Source organism: Pan paniscus, chromosome 15 (assembly GCF_029289425.2).
Source record: "Pan paniscus chromosome 15, NHGRI_mPanPan1-v2.0_pri, whole genome shotgun sequence".
NCBI classification, from domain to species: domain Eukaryota; kingdom Metazoa; phylum Chordata; class Mammalia; order Primates; family Hominidae; genus Pan; species Pan paniscus.
Genome location: NC_073264.2, coordinates 59,429,651 through 59,451,678, shown reverse-complemented (window position 1 = coordinate 59,451,678; position 22,028 = coordinate 59,429,651). Strand labels below are relative to the sequence as shown.

Here is a 22,028-nt window from a genome sequence, read left to right as displayed (position 1 = left end):
AACATAAAATAATAGGGTAATTCATCTTTATTTTACCTGGTTTAGTGGAGAGCTCAGATTCCGGTAGATTGAGAATGTCTACTTCCTTAATGTCCTTTCTTGCTATAGAGTAACTAATTATCAAGAAGAAGGGGAGGAAAACAATTTATTCAATAAAAATTATCACTTAAATAGTTCATGTTAACACATAGAAAAATAAAAACCTCAAAATCAAAATATTGTCTATAAAATGTTTTTATCTTAGTCCTTAACAAAAGGTAAGAAGAGGAAATACGGGCAAAGTTAGTTATCTTAATTCTGAAGTTGTATATACTCAAAGTACATTGAGAGCCTCACATTCACAATATTTCAATCTATACAATCCTCCTACAGACAGTACGGGGTAATTCATATCAGCATAATGTTTTCAACACTTGTAGACAACAATGTCTATTTTATTATTTGTGAAATTTATTTTTCATTTTAGTAAAAAAGCACATTTACTAGACAGTAATATTGAAATATTTTTATCACTATAAGATATACTATGGCATTAAATTTTTCACAGAGAACTATAACTCAAAAAAACTTTTTTAATTTCACTGTTTTGATCACAAAGCAGAGATGAGGTTAGGAAAAAGTTTCTGTAAGTCTGGATTTTTTTTTTTTTTGAGACAGAGTCTCACTCTGTCGCCAGGCTGGAGTGCAGTGGTGCGATCTCGGCTCACTGCAACCTCTGCCTCCCGGGTTCAAGCAATTCCTTTGCCTCAGCCTCCCGAGAAGCTAGGACTACAGGCATGCACCACCACACCCGGCTAATTTTTTATATTTTAGTAGAGAGAGGGTTTCACCATGTTGGCCAGAATGGTCTCGATCTCCTGAGCTCATGATCTGCCCACCTCAGCCTCCCAAAGTGCTGGGATTACAGGCGTCAGCAACTGCGCCCGGCCCAAAAGTCTGGATTGTAATCATGAAAAAAGTCAAAATAATTGCTCTTGTAATAGAGATTAAAAAATAAGCTTCGGAGTTAATAATAAATGTCACATACTACTAGTACATGATAAAAATATAGAATTTTACAATTAAGGAAAAAATCAATACCATCTTTTGCTAAAAAAAAAACTGTTCTTAATATTGTTCTCACATAATGTTCACATTTTTTATATAAAATTTATTAGTGAAAAATACCCTACATTACAAAAAGTCAAAACCTATTAGGTAACAACTTCTCAGTTCATGAATGATTAGACTTTTAAAAATAAAGTTTTGGTGGGGGAGGTGTCTATCATTGTAATTCTATTTTTTTTTCCTCCCACGTAACATCATTAAAGGATTCATTACTCACAATTTAGAATCAATAAATGATCGAACTAAACACTGATCCTTTTTCACTGTGATGTCATCATTACAGCTGGGAGATATTACCTGAAATATAAAATAAGAACAGATTGATTCCTATTTCCTGTGCTCAGAAAAACAGTATTTTTCAAAAGAACAATTCTGGACCCCCTAACTTCTCAAATAGATTATATTTTACAAAAAACAGCTTCATTATAAATAGCTCCTATTATTAATGAATTGCATACAAAAAAATATACCCTTATATGTTTTGTCTGCACATTGGTTGCCTAGAAATTTAATTTATCCATAGTCATTAGATTATAAAGTGAATAATTAATGAAATAACAGGGCCAGGCCTAGTGACTCATGCATGTAATCCCAGCATTTTGGGAGGTCAAGGTGGACAAATGGCTTGAGCTCAGGAGTTCAAGACCAGCCTGGGTGGCATAGTGGGACCCTGTCTCTACCAAAAATACCAAAAATTAGCGTGGTGTGGTGGTGTGTGCCTATAGTCCCAGCTACTCAAAAGGTTGGGATGGTAAGATCACTTGAGCCCAGGAGGTGGAGGCTGCGGTGAGCCAAATTCACAACACTGCACTCCAGCCTGGGTGACAGAATGAGACCCCATTTCAAAAAGAAAAGAAATATAAATTCAAATGTGACCAGCACTTTAAAAATATGAGGATTTATTCTAAGTTAAATTATTGTCCAAAAAATAAAATGTATAATCTGTGATGAAAATTTGGCATATAATTTTTAAAAATATACTTGAATAAGGATCTTTTTTGAAATCTGGTCATTAAAAAAAAAAAATCTATGTTACCTTTTTTAACCAACATATGTACAATCCTTAGTAATTAAAACAAGTTAAAACATGAACAAAGAACTTTTTAATTTCTTAACTTCTGAAAATAGTATCTTAACAGTATCATTGGTAAATACTCTCTGTATCCTTTATAGAACTTTATATTTTTTAAAAGCTGATTAAATATATCTGTTCATGCTCTCCCTAACACTAGCCTCTCTCTGCTACATTCCAGCACCATTCACAGACCTTTGTGCACTGATGGAAATGTTCTATATCTGCACTGCCCCTATACAGTAGCAGTGAGTCACATGGTGCTAAACACCTGAAATGTGGCTGGTGCAACTGAGAGACTGAATTTTTAATTCTATTTTATTTTAATTAAGTTACATTTAAACTTAAATGGCCATATATGGTTCATGGTTATCATACTGAATAGTGTATATCCAGATAATTGAATATTCTTGGCAGTCACATCAGCTGTCTTAACACCAGATGGAAGTATTTTTTGTTTGTTTGCTTGGTGCCAGTAATTATTAGACTAATAATATAGCTGTGCCAACCCTCAAGGAGCTAACAGTATACTGGAGGGGCAAACATAAAAAGATACACAAAAAGAACACAATGGAGGATAAGTACAGTGATACCACTAGGCACATAATAGTATGAAAATATCAAGGAGGAAGATTTCACCTAACCTGGGCAAGGAAAAGGTGTGGCAGGAAAAGCTTAAGGTAAATTTTAAAGGATGAGTAGGCATAACCCAAGGTCTAATTACCTTACCTATGAACTATTTAATGGCCTTCAAATAGATTCCTGCCACCTCCAGTCTTTCTAGTAACATGCCATTCTTCATTCACGTTCCTAAACATGTAGCTCAAATAACAACACTCTTTTGGAAAATTCTCTGCAGAATTATGTCCAAATTCTTTAGATGAACTTTTAAAGACCCTTCTGCCCTAGATTCAAATTATGTTCACAGCTATATTTCCTATTATTCCCCCACTCGCATCTAATATTTAGCCAAAATGGATTCCCAGAGCAAACAGTTCCATGAACAAACCCATTCCTATTTTTTTTTTCTGAGACAGAGTCTTGCTTTGTTGCCCAGGCTGGAGTGCAGTGGCGCGATCTCAGCTCACCGCAAGCTCCGCCTTCCGGGTTCACGCCATTCTCCTGCCTCAGCCTCCCGAGTAGCTGGGACTACAGGTGCCTACCACCACGCCCGGCTCATTTTTTGTGTTTTTAGTAGCGACAGGGTTTCACCATGTTAGCCAGGATGGTCTCGATCGCCTGACCTCGTGATCTGCCCACCTCGGCCTCCCAAAGTGCTGGGATTACCGGCATGCTATTTTTTTAACCTATTTTTTTGTTTCCTCTAGTGAAGCTTTGCCTACTATCTTCAAATCCTTCAAAGCTCACCTCAAAAGCACCTGCTTTGTGAAGGCTTTCTGTATTTTCCTCAAATAAATGTAATCTCTCAGGCCAGGGAGTCCTAATATTGAACACATACTATTTTATATTACTGTTACTTGAATTATTCTGTACATTATACATAAAATCATCAAATGTAAGAATAGTGTCTTATTTTTTATTTTCAATATCCCCTGGTAAATGGTAAATCTGAGTAAATAAAAGAATTTGTTATTAAAAAAAAAAAACTCTTGGCAAACCTACAATCTGAATATTCTGAATCCAAATTACTTATTTTTCTATACAACTGAAAGGTTCAAGGGACTTTCAGAATTTCCCCATACAAATTAAATCTATTATCTAGGAACTGAGTAATATATTTACATGCACATAGAAACCTAAAAATATACTTTCAGCTCTTTACAGGATTATAGTCTAATTTGGGATACATTTTGTGCCACAATTATTATTAGAGATAAGTGATACCAAAATTCAAAGGGGCATACTTATGTTAAGAATATTTAGGGCCAGGCGCAGTGGCTCACACCTGTGATTCCAGCACCTCGGAAGGCCAAGGCCATTGTCTGAGCCCAGGAGTTTGAGACCAGCCTGGAGAACATGGCAAAACCACATCACCACACAAAAATACAAAAATTAGCCAGGTGTGGTGATGTACACCTGTGGTCCCAAGCTACTCAGGAGGCTGAGGTGGGAGGATCACCTAAGCCCAGGGAGGTTAAGGCTGCAGTGAGCTGTGATCACACCACTGCACTCCAGTCTGGGCAACAAAGATCCTCTCTCAAAAACAAAACAAAACAAAACAAGAGTATTTAAGAGAAACCTTGCAAAGAATATAGGACTTGAGCTGAACTTTAAGAGATATTTAAGAGGGGATGAAGAAGTGGAGGAGGAAGTAAAGGAGTAGGAAGAGAAGAAAAAAGGCATTAATTTCCAATTATTTTTTATTCCTCTCTGAAATAATTCTCTTGTGTATCTCTTCTTCTTATTCCTTCTCTGTGTAAGCAAAAATTAGCTTTCTCTACCAACCCATCCAAAACTTGTCATTTCTAAAATCTTCCTTAAATTTTAGGCGAACCCCTCCTTTCTTACTCCATTCAGTACCAAATTTTTTTTTAAATTTACTATACAATCTTTAATAACTATGTAATCTCTTACATGTCTACAGTAAGCTTCTTGAGGGCAATACATTAAAGCCTCGTATTTGTTTATCTTCTAAGGAGCTTAGAACAAAGCTGAACTCACTGCAGATCCTCAGTAAATACTAATTAATTTAAGGCAGGGATAAATGCTTAGAGGAGTGATGTATCTTAAATACAGGGCAGTTAAAGAACTTGAGTAGAGTTTACACTAAAAATAGGAAATAAATTGAGAGCCAGGGATGGCCTCAAATATCTATTTAAAAAATGCAAAACTGATCAATTAGGCAGACTCGCTGAAGGTTGTCTATTTCTGAGAATGAGACTATCATGACTAAATGATATTTTAAAAAGACTTCTCAGCCAGGCATACCAGCTCATACCTGTAATCCCGGCCCCTTGGGAGGCCAAAGTGAGAAGACTGCTTGAGCCCAGGAGTTTGAGACTGGCCTGGAAACATCATGAGGCTACATGTCTACAAAAAATAAAAAATAAAAAAATAGCCAGGTGTGGAGGCACACCCCTGTACTTGTAGCTGCTTGGGAGGCTGAAACAGGAGGAACGCCTGAGCCCAAAAGGCTGAAGCTGCAGTGAGCTGTGCTCACGTCACTGCACTCCAGCCTGGGAAACAGAGTGAGACCCTGTCACAACAGCAAGAAAAAACTATTTCTCTATAAAAGTTAGTACTGGAAAATTAATCTGAATTAACAGTAAAGAAAGAATTCAAGAATCAAGTTAAGGCCGGGCGCGGTGGCTCACGCCTATAATCTCAGAATTTTGGAGGCCGAGGTGGGCGGACCATGAGGTCAGGAGATCGAGACCATCCTGGCTAACATGGTGAAACCCCGTCTCTACTAAAAATACAAAAAATTAGCCAGGTGTGGTGGCAGGCGCCTGTTGTCCCAGCTACTCCGGAGGCTGAGGCAGGAGAATGGCGTGAACCCGGAAGGCAGAGCTTGCAGTGAGCCGAGATCGCGCCACTGCACTCCAACCTGGGTGACAGAGCGAGACTCCATCTCAAAAAAAAAAAAAAAAAAAAAAAAAAAAAAAAAAAAGGGAACCTAAGGTAATGGGAATAGAGTAAAAAGCCATTGGACATATTATGAGGGAAGAAATATAAAAGAGCTCAATAAAAGCCTATAGAGAATTAAAGAAAGAATAACCAAAGAAGACAGTGAAGTATTATGGACATGACTATGATTATTCAATTAAAAAATCTCCAATAAAGTCCAAATTTGTTTAATACTTTCAAAATATTTTAAATGCTTTTAAAAAAATCCATTTTAAACAAATATTTAGATGGCTGATTAACTCTGCAAAGAAACTTTACTTACCAAAGCAGGATACCATTCAGTCCTCTCCGTTGCAGACACCACACTTACAACTTTTCCTAGTAATTCATCATTGAGACGGCGCTTGTCTTCATCTTCCTCTTCACTGCTTTCTTCTTCCTTTTCATCTTCAGTACTAAAAGTTGGAATAACTTGATCATTATCCTAACACAAACAATTATTTGATACAGAGTATTGTGAATTTAACATAGTCAATTCAATTTCTAATGGACTACACCCTAAAGTAGTAGCCTCTTCATTCTTATTGTAACTGAAGACATGGGTCCTTCCTTAGCCTCACAGAGGTATGTAGTCCTGAGTTGTCTATGGTAACTCTGAGTCCACTTCGCCAGATCAATGAGTGCTTAGACTTAGGCTCTCATGCCACCACCAGCTGCGACAGAAAAACCTAATTACACCACCATTAAATACTTATTGTGCCAAATACTTTTTTTTTTAAGATTGCCCTTCTATTTTTATGCCAGATAATATAACATATAACTTTAATTTTCTAACTGGCTATGAAAATATCTCATTAAAACACCCATAAGGTTTACTTAAGGTAACTTATCTGGGTAACTAAAGTTTACCCTTAAGTTTCAACAAATTTTAAGCATATATATATATATATATATATATATATATATATATATATATTTTTTTTTTTTTTTTGGAAATGGAGTCTCGCTTTGTCACCCAGGCTGGAGTTCAGTGGTGCTATCTCAGCTAACTGCAACCTCTGCCTCCTGGGGTTCAAGAGATTCTCCTGCCTCAGCCTCCTGAGTAGCTGGGATTACAGGCGCATGCCACCACACCTAGCTAATTTTTGTATTTTTAGTAGAGACAGGTTTTCACCATGTTGGCCAGGCTGGTCTTGAACTCCTGACCTTAAGTGATCTGCCCGCCTCAGCCTACCAAAGTGCTGGGATTACAGATGTGAGGCACCATGCCCAGCCAAGCCTACATTTTTAAGACATCCTGCAATATATTGATAATGTTGGAGTTTATTAAAGTATGCAGAGCTATTAACTCTTATTAAATGGCTCAAAACCACTTGGTTCATTATATTTTTATGGTTTTAGTCCTTTTTTTCTTGTCATAGACTTCTCAGCTGTGAGACTCCACAGTTTTCTTTATTGACTGCATCTACTGATCTTTCCTGTATTTCCTTTTGACACATCTTCCAATCTGCTGCACTCTGAGAAACCAGATAACTCAACTTGTTAAAATTATAAAATAAGCATGAAGGAGTTTTCAGTAGAAGTCTATGGAGTTAGCTTAGAAATAAAATACTGGGTATTGAATTATTAAATACATATGTCCTGAGTACTTATTACACACTGATAAATTTATATACATTATCGGCTGGGTGCAGTGGTTCACGCCTGTAATCCGAGCACTTTGGGAGGCCGAGGCGGGTGGATCCCTTGAGGTCAGGAGTTGGAGACCAGCCTGGCAAGTATGACAAAACCCCATCTCTACTAAAATACAAAAATTAGCCAGGTGTGGTATCACACACCTGTAGTCCTGGCTACTCGAGAGGCTGAGGCACGAGAATCACTTGAACCTGGGAGGCAGAGGTTGCAGTGAGCCAAGATCGCACCACTCTGGGTGACAGAGTGAGACTCCATCTCAAACAAACAAACAAACAAAAAAACCAAAAAAAAACAACAACAAAAAAGAAAATTGTATACATTATCTAATACAAAAACCAGTAAGACATTACTGTTCCCATTTTCCTCAGCTGTAAATTGAGAATAATAATATCTTGCAGGTTTTTGTGAAGATTTAATGTACATAAATGTAGTTAACTTTAAAGAGGTTAAGTAATTTTCCCAAAGTGATATATCTAGTATATGGCTGAGTTGGGATTTCCATTTAGGGTCCTCGGAGGTCTTTTATTATTTTCTGGTTTGCAGCTTAGGTGTTATTTGACTTTGCCTTTAAAAATACTCATTATATACTCCCCAGCAGCAGTGAGTACATATCTAATACCAGGATCTTGGTTTCTAAATATTAATTCCCACTAAAATAAATGAGGGACCCTTGTAGAAATGGCCAATTCCAGGGTTGGCGCAGGAAAAAATTAACATGAGCCTAGGATACCTTGTCATGCCAGAAGGTGAAAAAGTGCTCAAGAAATGGTGAGGCCATATCAAAAGAACACAGAAGCCATCCTGGAAAGGCTCCCAGGCTCCCTTGGCTAAATCTGGAACAACCTGAATTGTAACCCATTAAGTAAAATTAGAATCCATAGCGTTAGGAAAAGAATTTCATTATAGCTAAGCGATAACCAAAAAATGTAGCAAGAATGAAAAATTAGAAAAATCAGCATTTTGTTATCATAATAGTACTAACTGATTCAGGCAAGAATTATTAGTACATGATAAAACTTGTGAATCAAAGTTTGACAGAGACTAGAATATTTAAATAGTCTCAAAGTATCTCCACACAGCTTTTACAAAGGGGAAAAACGGTAACTATAGTAATTCTGAAGTTTAGAAATTTGGCAGGCACCACCTTAATCAAAGTTAGTATCACCAGATATGGGACAAACTGATAATACTTCTTGCTGTGCTTTCCTTCAGGACACAACATCACTTATGGAGTATAATATATAACCTGAATCTAACAATGAGAAAACAATCCAACATATTAGGGAACAGGTTACAAGACTATTGTCTTGTATTCTTCAAAAACGTCAATGTCGTCGGCTGGGCGTGGTGGCTCACGCCTGTAATCCCAACACTTTGGGAGGCCGAGGCGGGCGGATCACGAGGTCAGGAGATCAAGACCATCCTGGCTAACACAGTGAAATCCCGTCTCTACTAAAAATACAAAAAATTAGCGGGGTGTCGTGGTGGGCGACTGTAGTCCCAGCCACTCGGGAGGCTGAGGCAGGAGAATGGCGAGAACCCAGGAGGTGGAGCTTGCAGTGAGCCGAGATCCAGCCACTGCACTCCAGCCTGGGTGACAGAGCGAGACTCTGTCTCAGGGAAAAAAAAAAAAAAAAAAAAAGTCAATGTCATGGAAGAAAAAAGGCTACAGAATTTTTTCAGATTAAAGGAGACTCAAGAACCATACAAACTATATGCAATGCATGATCTTGAATTGGATCCTGTAATCAGGGGAACTGGGGGACGCTATAAAGGCTATTATTGGAACAACTGACAAAGTTTGAAATATTAACCATATATTATGATAGTAGTCTATCAGCGTTAAATTTTCTAAATTTGATATTCATACTTTGGTTATGTAAGAACATCTCCTTGTTCCTAAATATTTAATGATAAAGGATCATGATGCTTGCCACTTCCTCTCAAATAGTTCAGAAAAATAAAACTATTACAAAATATAAAAATAATTAGTATAGGCCGGGTGTGGTGGCTCACGCCTGTAATCCCAACACTTTGGGAGGCTGAGGCAGGTGGATCATGAGGTCAAGAGATCGAGATCATCCTGGCCAACATGGTGAAACCCTGTCTCTACTAAAAATAGAAAAATTAGCTGGGCGTGGTGGCACGCGCCTGTAGTTCCGACTACTCGGGAGGCTGAGGCAGGAGAATCGTTTGAACCTGGGAGGCAGAGGCTGCAATAAGCTGAGATTGCGCCACTGCACTCCAGCCTGGCGACAGAGTGATACTCCGTCTCAAAAAAAAAAAAAGAAAAAAATTAGTATATATATAGAGAGGGAATTGTAAAGCAAATGTGTGAAAAATGTTAAGAACTGGTAAATCTAGATAAAGAGTATATAGACATTAGGCCAGGTGCAGTGGCTCATATCTATAATCCCAGTCAGCACTTTGAGAGGCCAAGGCGGGCAAATCACTTGAGGTCAGGAGTTCGAAACCCTTTTGGCCAACAAAGCGAAACCTCATCTCTATTAAGAATACAAAAACTAGCCAGGTGTGATGGTGTGTCTGTAATCCCAACTACTCAGGAGGCTGAGGCAGGAGAATCACCGAACCTGGGAGGCAAAAGTTGCAGTGAGCCAAGATCATGCCACTGCACTCCAGCCTTGGTGGCACAGACAAACCCCATCTCACCAAAAAAAAAAAAAAAAAGAGTATATAGACATTCATACATAGATATTCGTGTATTATTCTTGCAATCTTTAAGTTTGAAATGTTTTTGAAGTAAAAGATAAAAAACATATACTCACTTAAAATAGAAAAATCATCATATCAATTAAAAACTTTGGGCCTGGCGCAGTGGCTCAGGCTGGGTGTGGTGGCTCACGCCTGTAATCCTAGCACTTTGGGAGACTGAAGCAGGTGGATCACGAGGTCAGGAGTTCGAGACCAGCCTGGCCAATATGGTGAAACCCCATCTCTACTAAAAATACAAAAAAAAAAAAAAAAAAAAAAATTAGCTGGGCGTGGTGGCACATGCCTGTAGTCCCAGCTTCTCAGGAGGCTGAGGCAGGAGAATTGCTTGAACCCAGGAGGCGGAGGTTGCAGTGAGCCGAGATTGCACCACTGCACTCCAGCCTGGGCAACAGAGCGAGAATCCGTCTCAAAAAACAAAATCAAAAACAAAACAAAACAAAAAAAACTTTGGCAAAGTAACTTAAAACAAAAATAATCTATTAGAAGTAAGAGTTGTTATCATTCCTGGGCAAATATTGGGAATAATTAAGAACAAGGTCCACTCAGGGTAAAATGTCTAACATAAGGATACAATATGCTATGGAAAGCTTACCCAAATGAATTTAGCCATCCTAACAAAATCCCTTGTTTAAGGTTATAATAATTGTAATTAAAATGATACCATATATGAAAAAACTCACACAGGAAGAGAAGATCTCCTTCCTCTGTTCGTCTTCTTTGCAATTACTGGAGTTCCAAAATGCTCTGGATTTGTTAATGGAAGCTGGTCAAGTGTCTGTATAAGAAATAGATTAATTAAATCACGTTTGACCTCTAGATCAGTACCTGTAGTTCAATCCAAATCGTCCATCCGTGTCACCCTACCTCACTCTCTGCAAAATGTCTCTCTCCTTTCAGACAAAGTGAGGTACGTCTCAATGTTCGCTCATCACCATCATCAAACACTATAATAAGCAAAAGATAACAGAGAATTTATGCACACTAATGAAATAAAAACTTAAAAGCACAGAATGCTATTATTGCTATTAATTAGAGCTTAATATTTGTAAGAACCATTATTTTAGTCATTTTTCAAAACCTTTACAATGAGCATACTATGCCATATTTTTCATTCTACAGATACCAAAAACACAGGTTAAATGGCTGCCCACGACTGCTGAAGTATTTCCATCTGCTTTTTTGATTTCTATCACTACAGAACCACCTTCTTAACTCATTAGCAACCTAGTCAAAGCATAAATATTAAATAACTGCAATCCTAGAAGAATGAACAAAAACCTGATTAAAAAAAAACTATTATGGATTTTTCCACAAAAGTTTAAATAGAGTACCCCTAACTTCCAGAAACTGACTCCTGGTATTGCTATTGAATTATTCTACTGCTTCTATTTATTTGCATGATAACCTACTACACATGTACCGGCTGCCAAATTCTAAAGTCATAAGATACAAGTTCTTTCTTTTGTTAGAAAAGGATGTAAGTAGTCTGTTTAAAAAAAAATTTTTTTTTTTTAAATAAAGACAGGATTTTGCTATTTTACCCATGTTGGTCTCAAACTCCTGGCCTCAAATTATCCTCCCGCCTAAGCCTCCGAAAGTGCTCGGATTACAGGCATCAGCCACTGTACCCAGCTGAGAAGTTTAGAAATAAAGGTTGAAATAAGGAAACAGAAAGATAAAAGTTTGTAGGGCAGGCGTGGTGGCTCATGCCTGTGGTCTCAGCTACTGGAGAGGCCATGGTGGAACGATTGCTTGAGCCGCGAAAAACCAAGGCTCAACCATGGTTAGTGAGCCATGATTGTGCCACTGGGTGACAGCAAAACCAAGATTCTGTCTCAAAAAAAAAAAAAAAAAAAAAAAAAGACAAATATAAAGGTTTTTTTAAAAAGAAACTTTAGGCCAGGCGCGGTGGCTCACGTCTGTAATCCCAGCACTTTGGGAGGCGAGGCGGGCGGATCACGAGGTCAGGTCAGGAAATCGAGACCATCCTGGCTAACATGGTGAAACCCCGTCTCTACTAAAAATACAAAAAAAATTAGCCAGACGTGGTGGCGGGCGCCTGGAGTCCCAGCTACTCGGGAGGCTGAGGCGGGAGAATGGCGTGAACCCAGGAGGCGGAGCTTGCAGTGAGCCGAGATTGCACCACTGCACTCCAGCCTCTACGACAGAGCAAGACTCGGTCCCAAAAAATAAAAATAAAAAAGAAGAAAGAAAGAAAGAAACTTAAAAAAAAATCATAATTACATAGATGCTTTCTCAAATTTTTTGCTTTTACTACTTTTTTTTTTTTTTTTTGAGACAGAGTCTCACTCTGTCCCCCAGGCTGGAGTGCAGTGGCGCGATCTCAGCTCACTGCAAGCTCCGCCTCCCGGGTTCACGCCATTCTCCCGTCTCAGCCTCCCCAGTAGCTGGGACTACAGGCACACGCCACCACGCCGGGCTAATATTTTTGTATTTTTAGTAGAGATGGGGTTTCACCATGTTAGCCAGGATGGTCTCCATCTCCCGACCTTGTGATTCACCCGCCTCAGCCTCCCAAAGTGCTGGGATTACAGGCGTGAGCCACCGCGCCTGGCCTTTAGTACATATTTTAAAAAATCATACTACTTGGCCGGGCGCGGTGACTCCCGCCTGTAATCTCAGCACTTTGGGAGGCCGAGGCGGGCGGACCACCTGAGGTCGGGAGTTCGAGACCTGCCTGACCAACATGGAGAAACCCTGTCTCCACTAAAAATACAAAATTAGCCAGGCATGGTGGCATGCGCCTGTAATCTCAGCTACTCGGGAGGCTGAGGCAGGAGAATCGCTTGAACCCGGCAGGCAGAGGTTGCAGTGAGCAGAGATTGCGCCATTGCACTCCAGCCTGGACAACAAGAGCAAAACCTCGTCTAAAACAAACAAACAAAATCGTACTACTTGACTATATTTAAACATTTCAAGGAAATGGGGTAAGGAATTTTACAATTTATCCCTAATATTCTCCTAATCACTAACAATATATTATTTTGATAATTGTATAGGTTTAACTTTTGAGACTGTATTCTGATTTTAGCATCCAACATTTATAGTTTATTAAAAAGAAAATGCTCTCAGAAGGTACCTCATTGCCCCAGGTTATGAATAAAATAAGATATAATCTTTACTTCAGATACTTAACATCCATATTCACTTAACAAGAAAGCATACATATCATATGTACCCAAAAACAATTATCAAGATTTAGTACTAATTTTCACAATTCTAGATACTTTTTTCCATTCTAACAGAATAAGTCAGTGTTAACAAAAAGAAATTCTACATTACATTCATTTGATATCTTAGAATTTTTTAATTGGTTACCTATGAAATTATAATCCTGAATTATTTTCTGAAAAGGTTGTTTTATTAGCAAACATTTTGCCTTCAAATCCTACGCTTACCTTTAATGAATAAGTTTTTTGAAAGAAAATTATATAAAAGCTTTCAACATGTTAAATATTTATCTACTTCAATCAGTTCTCCCTCTTAGACTATAGATACCTAGCTTAGATTCTTTTACATGCAGGAGACAATGTGGAAAAAATTAAAAACTCCTGAAGCACATACTCAAAGAACCATGATTCTAAAAAAGCAGCTGTGCTATACACAGTCAATGATCCAGAAATTAATGACTAGCTGCAGGCACAATGACAGGTTAAAACACAACATCCTCCAATGATTACATCACTGATCTGCACTAGAGTAATAGGGTGCTAAATATTTGATATAAAAATTATGATTCATATAGTGTCAAGTCTAAAAAATTAACCACTGTTCTCTTAAAGTTTTTAAATCATTAAATTATCACAAACCAAACAATATAATTCTTGTTAGTATTAGTATCTGTAAGTATAAGATTTCAAAAAGAATAAAACCTGAAAGGTTTTCAACTTTTCTTAATGCCTACAATACCAAAGATGACGATGCTAGACACACACACAGATCAATGGAGGTATGAAAAAGGGAAATGTGAATGTAAGACCAACACTCCAAAATTTATATAACAAAACATTTTCTATAATGTTTTATCATTAATCAATGGCAGCCCTAAACCAAAATGTTCTGATGAAAAATTTCAACAACTTCAACATTTTAAAGAAAATATTTCAGCAATTTTTGAATTTCAACAATTCAAAAATTTCAATAATCACTTTGAAATAAAATCAGATTTTTGGAAGGAAAAATTCATTTCACTTAAATATACCTTATCATGGATAGAAATTTTTTTTTTAAAAAAGGGATTGCTCAAAAGGGGATTATGATACAAACAACTATTTTACAGTTTTATATAGGAACCCTCCCAACCTTAAGTGAACAAAAAGAAATAATTTAAGATTTATTTATTTATTTAGAGACAGAGTCTCATTCTGTCACCCAGGCTGGAGTGTAGTGGCATGATCTTGGCTCACTGCAACCTCCGCCTCCCAGATTCAAGTGATTCTCGTGCCTCAGCCTCCCAAGTAGCTGGGATTACAGGTGCACGTCACCAGGCCTGGCTAACTTCTGTATTTTTAGTAGAGACAGGGTTTCACCATGTTGACCAAGTTGGTCTCAAACTCCTGGCCTCAAGTGTTCCACCCACCTTGGCCTTCCAAAGTGCTGGGATTACAGGTGTGAGCCACTGAACCCAGACTAAGATTTTTTTAATTCACAAAATTATACAAATGTATGTTGAGTACTTTATAAATTTGTAATTTTGCAAGATTTTCTGAAAGAGAAATAGAAAACCCAACAATGGGGGGCAGGGGTGTGATGGCTCACACCTGTAATCCTGGTGCTTTGGGAAGCCAAGGCAGGAGAATCCCTTGAGTCCAGGAGTTGGAGACCAGCCTGGCTAACACAGCGAGACCCCGTCTTTACAAAAGAAAATTAAAAATTAGCTGGGTATGGTGGCAGGTGCTTGTAGTCCTAACTACTCGAATGGCTGAGGTAGGAGGATCACATGATCCCAAGAGTTCAGGGATGCAGGGAGCTATAATTGCCACTGCAGTCCAGCCTGGGCAACAAAGTGAGACCCTGTTTCTATATTTCTATGTTTTTTATAAAACCAACAACATTATGAACTTATCAATCATGACATCCCTGATGATCAAAACCATGAAGAACCTCCATCTAAAAGAAAGTTCCTCTCTTAACTTCCATCTTAGAGCTCTCATCTAAAAGAACATAACATTTGTAGGCACTGAAGAGTATAATTTGTGTAAGAGTGAAATAACTAATGTTGTATATAGCAAGTCTAGCTTCTTTTTAGTTCAGTCTTCTACAGCATGCTAAGAGGAAAAAAAGTCAGACTACAAGGATTTAATAATTCTATGAAATGTCTTATATTTTCCAAAAATGGCTTTTGAATAGATTGTTCATTGAGTCTAGCAGAACATACATATAACCAAAAGTGGTATCTCTGTTACTATGTTAGGTATTTTGACAGTTAATTTTAGATGTGAACTTGACTGAATTAAGGAATACCTAGAGAAGTGGTAAAACAATTACTTCTGGGTGTGCCAGAGGAAACTGGCACATATGCCAGTGAACCAGGTGGGGAAGATTCACTCTCACTGTGGGCAAGTACCATCCAATTGGCCGGAGGCCCAGACGACAAAAAATGAGAGAAAGGGATTTCCTCTCTCTCCTGGAGCTGGGACACTCTTCTCCTTCTGCCCTTGGACATCAGAACTCCAGGCTCTTTGGCTATGGGACTCTGCACCTTATACCAGCAGTCCCTCAGATCTTCTCAAGGCTTTGGCCCGGGACTGAGAATTATATCCTCAGCTTCCCTGGTTCTAAGGCTTTCTGACTTGGATGGAGCCTAGCTATTGGCATCTCAGGTCTCCAGCTTACAGAGAACCTGTCATGGTCATTCTCAGTCCTCACAGTATGATGAGCAAATTTCTCTAATACTGGGGTCTGCAACCCCCAGGTCACAAACCTGTACCAGTCCATGGCCTGTTGGTAACCGGACCGGACAGCAGGTTAGCGGTGGGCAAGCAAGCATTACCACCTGAGCTCCACCTCCTATCAGATCAGCAGCGGCATTAGATTCTCATAGGAGCGCAAACGCTTGTGAACTGCACAAGCGAGAGATCTACCAATAGGTTGTGCATTCCTTACGAGATGCTAATGCCTGATGATCTAAAGTGGAAGAGTTTCATCCCAAAACCATCCCCCAGCACTTCCATCCATGGAAAAATTGTCTCTCACGAAACCGGTCCCTGGTGCTAAAAAGGTTGGGGACCACTGCTCTCAGAAATCCCCTCTTGTATCAATCTGTCTATCTGTCATCTATCTATATCTTATTGGTTCTCTCTAGAGAATCCTAATAGGGATTAAAATATTAAAATCTATTAAGAGGAAAATGACAAAGCTGAGACTTTCACAGTAACACCAACCATACTAAACACAATAGACAAAGTAATGCCAATGCAAACAAACACACAAATCCTAACCCTAATCAGCTAGAATTCAAATAAAAGGATCTGATCAACTACTAAATACAAAGACCCATTTCCCTGTTATCACAGCACTGATACTGAAAGATAGTAAAATAATAAGAGTAAATTAATTTTATCTGTCTATAAATATAATTGGCTATCACTTATTAAGCTTCTACCATGTCCTAATCCTCACAACAGCCTCTACGAAGTAGGAACCATTATCCTCCTTTTATAGGTAAAGAAACAGAATCAGAAAGTTAACTGATGAGCTACAATTTAGTTAAGGGGATATCAAAAGACATAATAGGCATGAAACAGAAGTATAAAATGAAGTCTGAGAAAGAAGTCATGAATTCTGACTTTGGAAAATTAAGTATCATTATTGTTATATTCATGTACAGCAGTTATGATTAACAAAATTATAGAATTCTTCACATAATGAAGCAAACATTTTAAAATTTAAAACATACGGATGCCCTAGGTAAGGCCAGTAGTTTTTTAAAAAAAAAATTATTTATTTTACCAGGCACGGAGGCTCATGCCTGTAATCCCAGCACTTTGGAAGGCAGAGGCAGGTGGATCACTTGAGCTCAGGAGTTCGAGACTGGCCTGGCTAACATGGCGAAACCCCGTCTCTACTAAAAATATAAAAATTAGCCAGGGTGATGGTATATGCCTGTAATCCCAGCTACTTGGGAAACTGAGGCAGGAGAATCATTTGAACCTGGGAGGTGGAGCTTACAGTGAGCCAAGATCGCGCCACTGCTCTCCAGCCTGGGCAACAAAGCGAGACTCCATCTCAAAAAAAAAAAAAAAAATTAACATTAATAGTATGTATTTATCTTATACAACATGTTTTGAAATATGTATACATTGTGGAATGGCTAAGCAAGCTAATTAACATGTGGATCACTTCACAGGCTTATTTTTTTGTGTGTGGTGAGAACACTCAAAATCTACTCTCTTAGCAATTTTCAAGTATGCAATACATTGTTATTGGCTAAAACCATCATGTTGTACAATGGAGCTCTTGAACTTATTCCTTCTAACTGAAATTTTGTATCATTTAACTGACATTTACCCAATCCCTCACCCCCCGCCCCCCCAACCAAGCTGCCCCCACCCCTGATAACCAACACTCTACTCTCTAATAAGAGTTTGACTTTTTAAGGGAGATCATATGGTATTTGTCTTCCTGTGCCTGGCTTATTTCACTTGGCATTAATGTCCCCTGGATTCAACCATGTTGTTAGAAATGTCAGGATTTCCTTCTTTTTAAAAGTTGAATAGTATTCCATTATGTATATATATATCACATTTTCTTTATACATTCATCTGCTCATAGAGACTTAAATTTATCCCATATCTTGGCTATTGTGAATACTGCTGCAATAAACATGGGAATACAGATACATCTCTGACATACTAGTTTCATTCTTTGGTTATATACCCAGGAGTGGGATTGCTGGATCATATGGTAGTTCTATTTTTAATTTTTCGAGGAACTTCTATGCTATTTTCCATGATGGCTATACTAATTTACTTTCCCACCAATGGCGGGCAAGGATTCCCTTTTCTCCATATCCTTGCCAGTGCTTGTAACCTTTTATCTTCTTGATAATAGCCATTCTAGCAGGTGTGAGGTAAAATCTCTTTGTAGTTTGAATTTGCATTTCCCTGATGATTACTGATGTTGAACAGTTCTTCACATACCTGTGGGCCATTTGTACGTCTGCTTTTGAGAAATTTCTATTCAGGTCCTTTGCCTATTATTTTCATTTTTTTTTTTTAGATTGGAGTCTTGCTCTGTCGCCCAGGCTGGAGTGCAGTGGCATGATCTTGGCTCACTGCAGCCTCCGCCTCCAGGGTTCAAGCATTTCTCCTGCCTCAGCCTCCCAAGTAGCTGGGATTACAGGCATGTACCACCACGCTCAGCTAATTTTTGTATTTTTAGTAGAGATGGGGTTTCACCATGTTGGCCAGGCTGGTCTCGAACTTCTGACCTCAAGTGAACCACCTGTCTCGGCCTCCCAAAGTGCTGGGATTACAGGCGTGAGCCACCGTGCCCAGCCTTTTGCCCATTTAAAAAATTGGGTTGTTTTCTTGCTATCGAGTTGTTTAAGTTCCTTATAAATTCTGGATATGAACCCCTTATTAAATACAGAGTTTGCAAATATTTTTTCCAATTATGAAGGTTGTCTCTTCACTCTCTGGATTGTTTCTTTTGCTGTGTGGAAGATATTTAGTTTGATGTAATCCCAGGTGTCTAGTTTTGCTTTTCTGCCTGTGCTTTTGGGGTCATTTAAAAAAAAAAAAAAAATCAATGCCCAGGCCAGTGTCATCAAGCCTCTTCCCCTATGTTTTCTTCTAGTGGTTTGACAATTTCAGGTCTTAAGTCTTTGATCCACTTTGATCCAGTTAGTTTTTGTATATTGAGTGAGATGAGGGTCTACTTCCATTCTTCTGCATGTAGATATCCAGTTTTCCCAACACCATTTACGAAGAGACTGTCCTTTCCCCAGTATGTGCTCCTGGCACCCTAGTCAAAGATCAAATGACCATAAATAGGTGGATTTATTTCTGGGGTATCTATTCTGTTCCACTGGTCTATGTGTCTATTTTTATGCCAGTATCATGATATTTTGATTACTATAGCTTTGTAGTATATTTTGAAATCAGGTGGTATGTCTCCAGTTTTGTTCTTCTTGATCAAGATTGCTTTAGCTTCAATAGTTCTGTTATTCATAGAATCAACTGTGATAACTACAGAAGTCCCTCAGCAGCTAAGGTAAAAACAAAAAAACAAAAAAACAAACAAAAAAAAACCAAAAAAAACCCTCCAGGAATCTGAAAATTTAAGAAATTAACACTCAAATACATAATTACATTAAGGAAATATCATGGGAATACTAAGTCTTAGGGAAGGCCATTTAAAAAATGAGTTAAAGCCTATCATAGGATTAAACACATTTTTTTTGTTTACTACTTTATTTCTTAATGAATTATCTTCTAGTCAGTAGAAGAGCCACCTGGGTTTGAAAACATTTTGTGGTTGATTTTGATTATAACATTTGTCATAAGCGAGTCTGACTACATTAAAAACCTTATAAACCTGCAGGACATTCTACAAAATTTAATTAATTCACCAGTTGAATCTAAACCTCCTCTACTCAATATTAACTAGAACTTACACAAAATCTGATATAACCGATGTTCAAAACAGTAACTACAAGGTACAAAATAATCTGAATCTTAAGCACTTCTTGTTACAAAAACATTAATACAGATGATAGATTTTAGTGCTAAACTTGATAAATGATCTGTGTGTGTACATTTTCAAAGTTAATTACTAGAATTACTGAAATTTCTATCCTTTAACTTTTCCTTACTTTTCAAGTATATGTTTTTATATTACAAAAAGGCAAAACAGAGAGTACCTTCAAAATGTCTTACTGACAGTTGTATTTACCAGGAGTTAGTGGTAACATTTAACTGGACATATTAATTCCTTTTTTAAAAAACATAACTAGAGATTTGGGCTGGATAGAGATATGAATTCTAATCCCAATTTTAACACCTTTTGAATGACTGAACAGATAACACACTTCCACATATTACAGATTCCTTATCTTTAATGGCAAGGATAAGAACTATCAATGAGTAAACTATGGTAGGAATGGTAGGAAGAGGAAATATTTCTATTGCTCAAAAACAGAAACAAAAAAATCCCCTTGAGTTGGTGCTGTTTACTATTCAACATTAAAGGGGAAGCTGAGAGCAGTGGCTCATGCCTGTAATCCCAACACTTTGGGAGGCTAAGGCAGTAAGACTGCTTGAGCCCAGTAATTCAGGGCTGCAGGAAGCTACAATAGTGCTACTGAACAAAAGCCTGGGCAACAGAGCAAGATCCTGTCTCTAAAACAAACGAACAAGCAAACAAGAAATAAACCATTAGAGGGTAAGATATTACCAGATTTTTTAAAAACTGAGTCATACTATATCCATAATCTCTTTCAAAATTGGTTAATCAAGTTTAACAGAAGGGAAATTGATACCTGCATTATGTAAGAAGAAGTTAATATCACTGACTCTAATGATAACTTTAGATCACTAATGATCATAACTCCTATTTGATCCAAACCAGCAATGTGGTATCCTCTTGTTTTATTTTTAATAATCTGACATAATTTCTGGTATCTCATGAAACCAAAAAAGGTAACAGATGTCATAAACACTCTGAATAATTTTCTGACTATACCCATGTAATACTTTGCTAGGAACTAGAAATCAAAAAAAATTCCAGAAAAGAGCAATTATACCCAATAGGTAGGTAGTAGGTACTCACTGAAAGAAAAATACAGGATGTTCATGACCCAAGAGGTTTTACATTTCATTGTACTGTTTTTTTAAAACCAACTGGTAACTCAGGTCATTATACTCTGATCATTCTTTATGTGATCCACTTCCTTCAATATCTAAACGTTCTTTATAGCAGTGCTATCTTGAGTTTTCTGAATGGAACAGTGCCTTTCAAAATCTTTTTATGAATTTCCTTCATGCACATAAGTGCAAAAATCTTTAATATTTTGAATTTTTCTCCCAAATAAATCTGTTTTTCCCTGTTTTTATAAGTGTGAACTACCTGCATCAGAATCACTGACATGCTTATTAAAACATTCTTGTACTGCCATCCCCAGGCCTACTAATTGGAGAGGCTTGGGGTCCTCAAATCCTCATTTTTCTAAGCAAGCACCAAGTGATTCTTATGTACACTAATGCTTGATACCTCAATTATATGCAATTAAGATTCTAAAGCTCTTTGAGAACAAGAATTATACAATTTCTTCTGTAATTATCCAACACAGAAAATCACCATAGAGAATGCTTAGCAGTGACTAGTTTTTAGAAACACTAAAATGCTACTCATGTAGAGGACAAAGGTTGCTATTCATAATTGAATAACTACTCTGGGATAAAGAAACCCAAAATGAGAAAACCTGAAAAGTAATCCTTCTATAGAGCATGCGCATTTTATCAGTAAAGCTTCATAAGTAACGTGAGTACAACCTTTATAGTGAGTTAAAATATAAGGTGCAATATAAATATCTGAATATGCATCATATATTTTCCGGTGATTCTACACACACCTGTAATTTTTATCAGGTCTTAGTTTGATAAAGCAAAGGTGTATTTACTTAATCTCTAAGAGTTAACCTTAAGCTTAGTTTTTATTTGTTTTGAGACGCAGTTTTGCTCTTGTTGCCCAGGCTGGAGTGCAATGGCACAATCTAGGCTTACTGCAACCTCCGCCTCCCAGATTCAAGCGATTCTCCTGCCTCAGCCTACTGAGTAGCTGGGATTACAGACGCCCACCACCACACCCAGCTAATTTTTGTATTTTTAGTAGAGACAAGGTTTCGCCATGTTGGCCAGACTGGTCTCGA

General features: G+C 37.8%; 1 protein-coding gene across 5 annotated transcripts in view; it reads right to left on the bottom strand.

Annotated features, from left to right (window-relative positions):
- Positions 1 to 22,028, bottom strand: part of ARID4A (AT-rich interaction domain 4A) — a 75,372-nt gene that overhangs the window by 44,093 nt on the left and 9,251 nt on the right. For all 5 annotated transcript variants that reach the window (XM_008957013.5, XM_034937623.3, XM_003831659.6 and 2 more), the window contains exons 6-10: positions 11,000 to 11,079; positions 10,816 to 10,910; positions 6,030 to 6,162; positions 1,325 to 1,404; positions 37 to 113 (exon numbers count right to left, since the gene is read on the bottom strand). In XM_008957013.5, the coding sequence (XP_008955261.1) occupies positions 37 to 113; positions 1,325 to 1,404; positions 6,030 to 6,162; positions 10,816 to 10,910; positions 11,000 to 11,079 (465 nt within the window). The remainder of the gene's footprint in view (positions 1 to 36; positions 114 to 1,324; positions 1,405 to 6,029; positions 6,163 to 10,815; positions 10,911 to 10,999; positions 11,080 to 22,028) is intronic.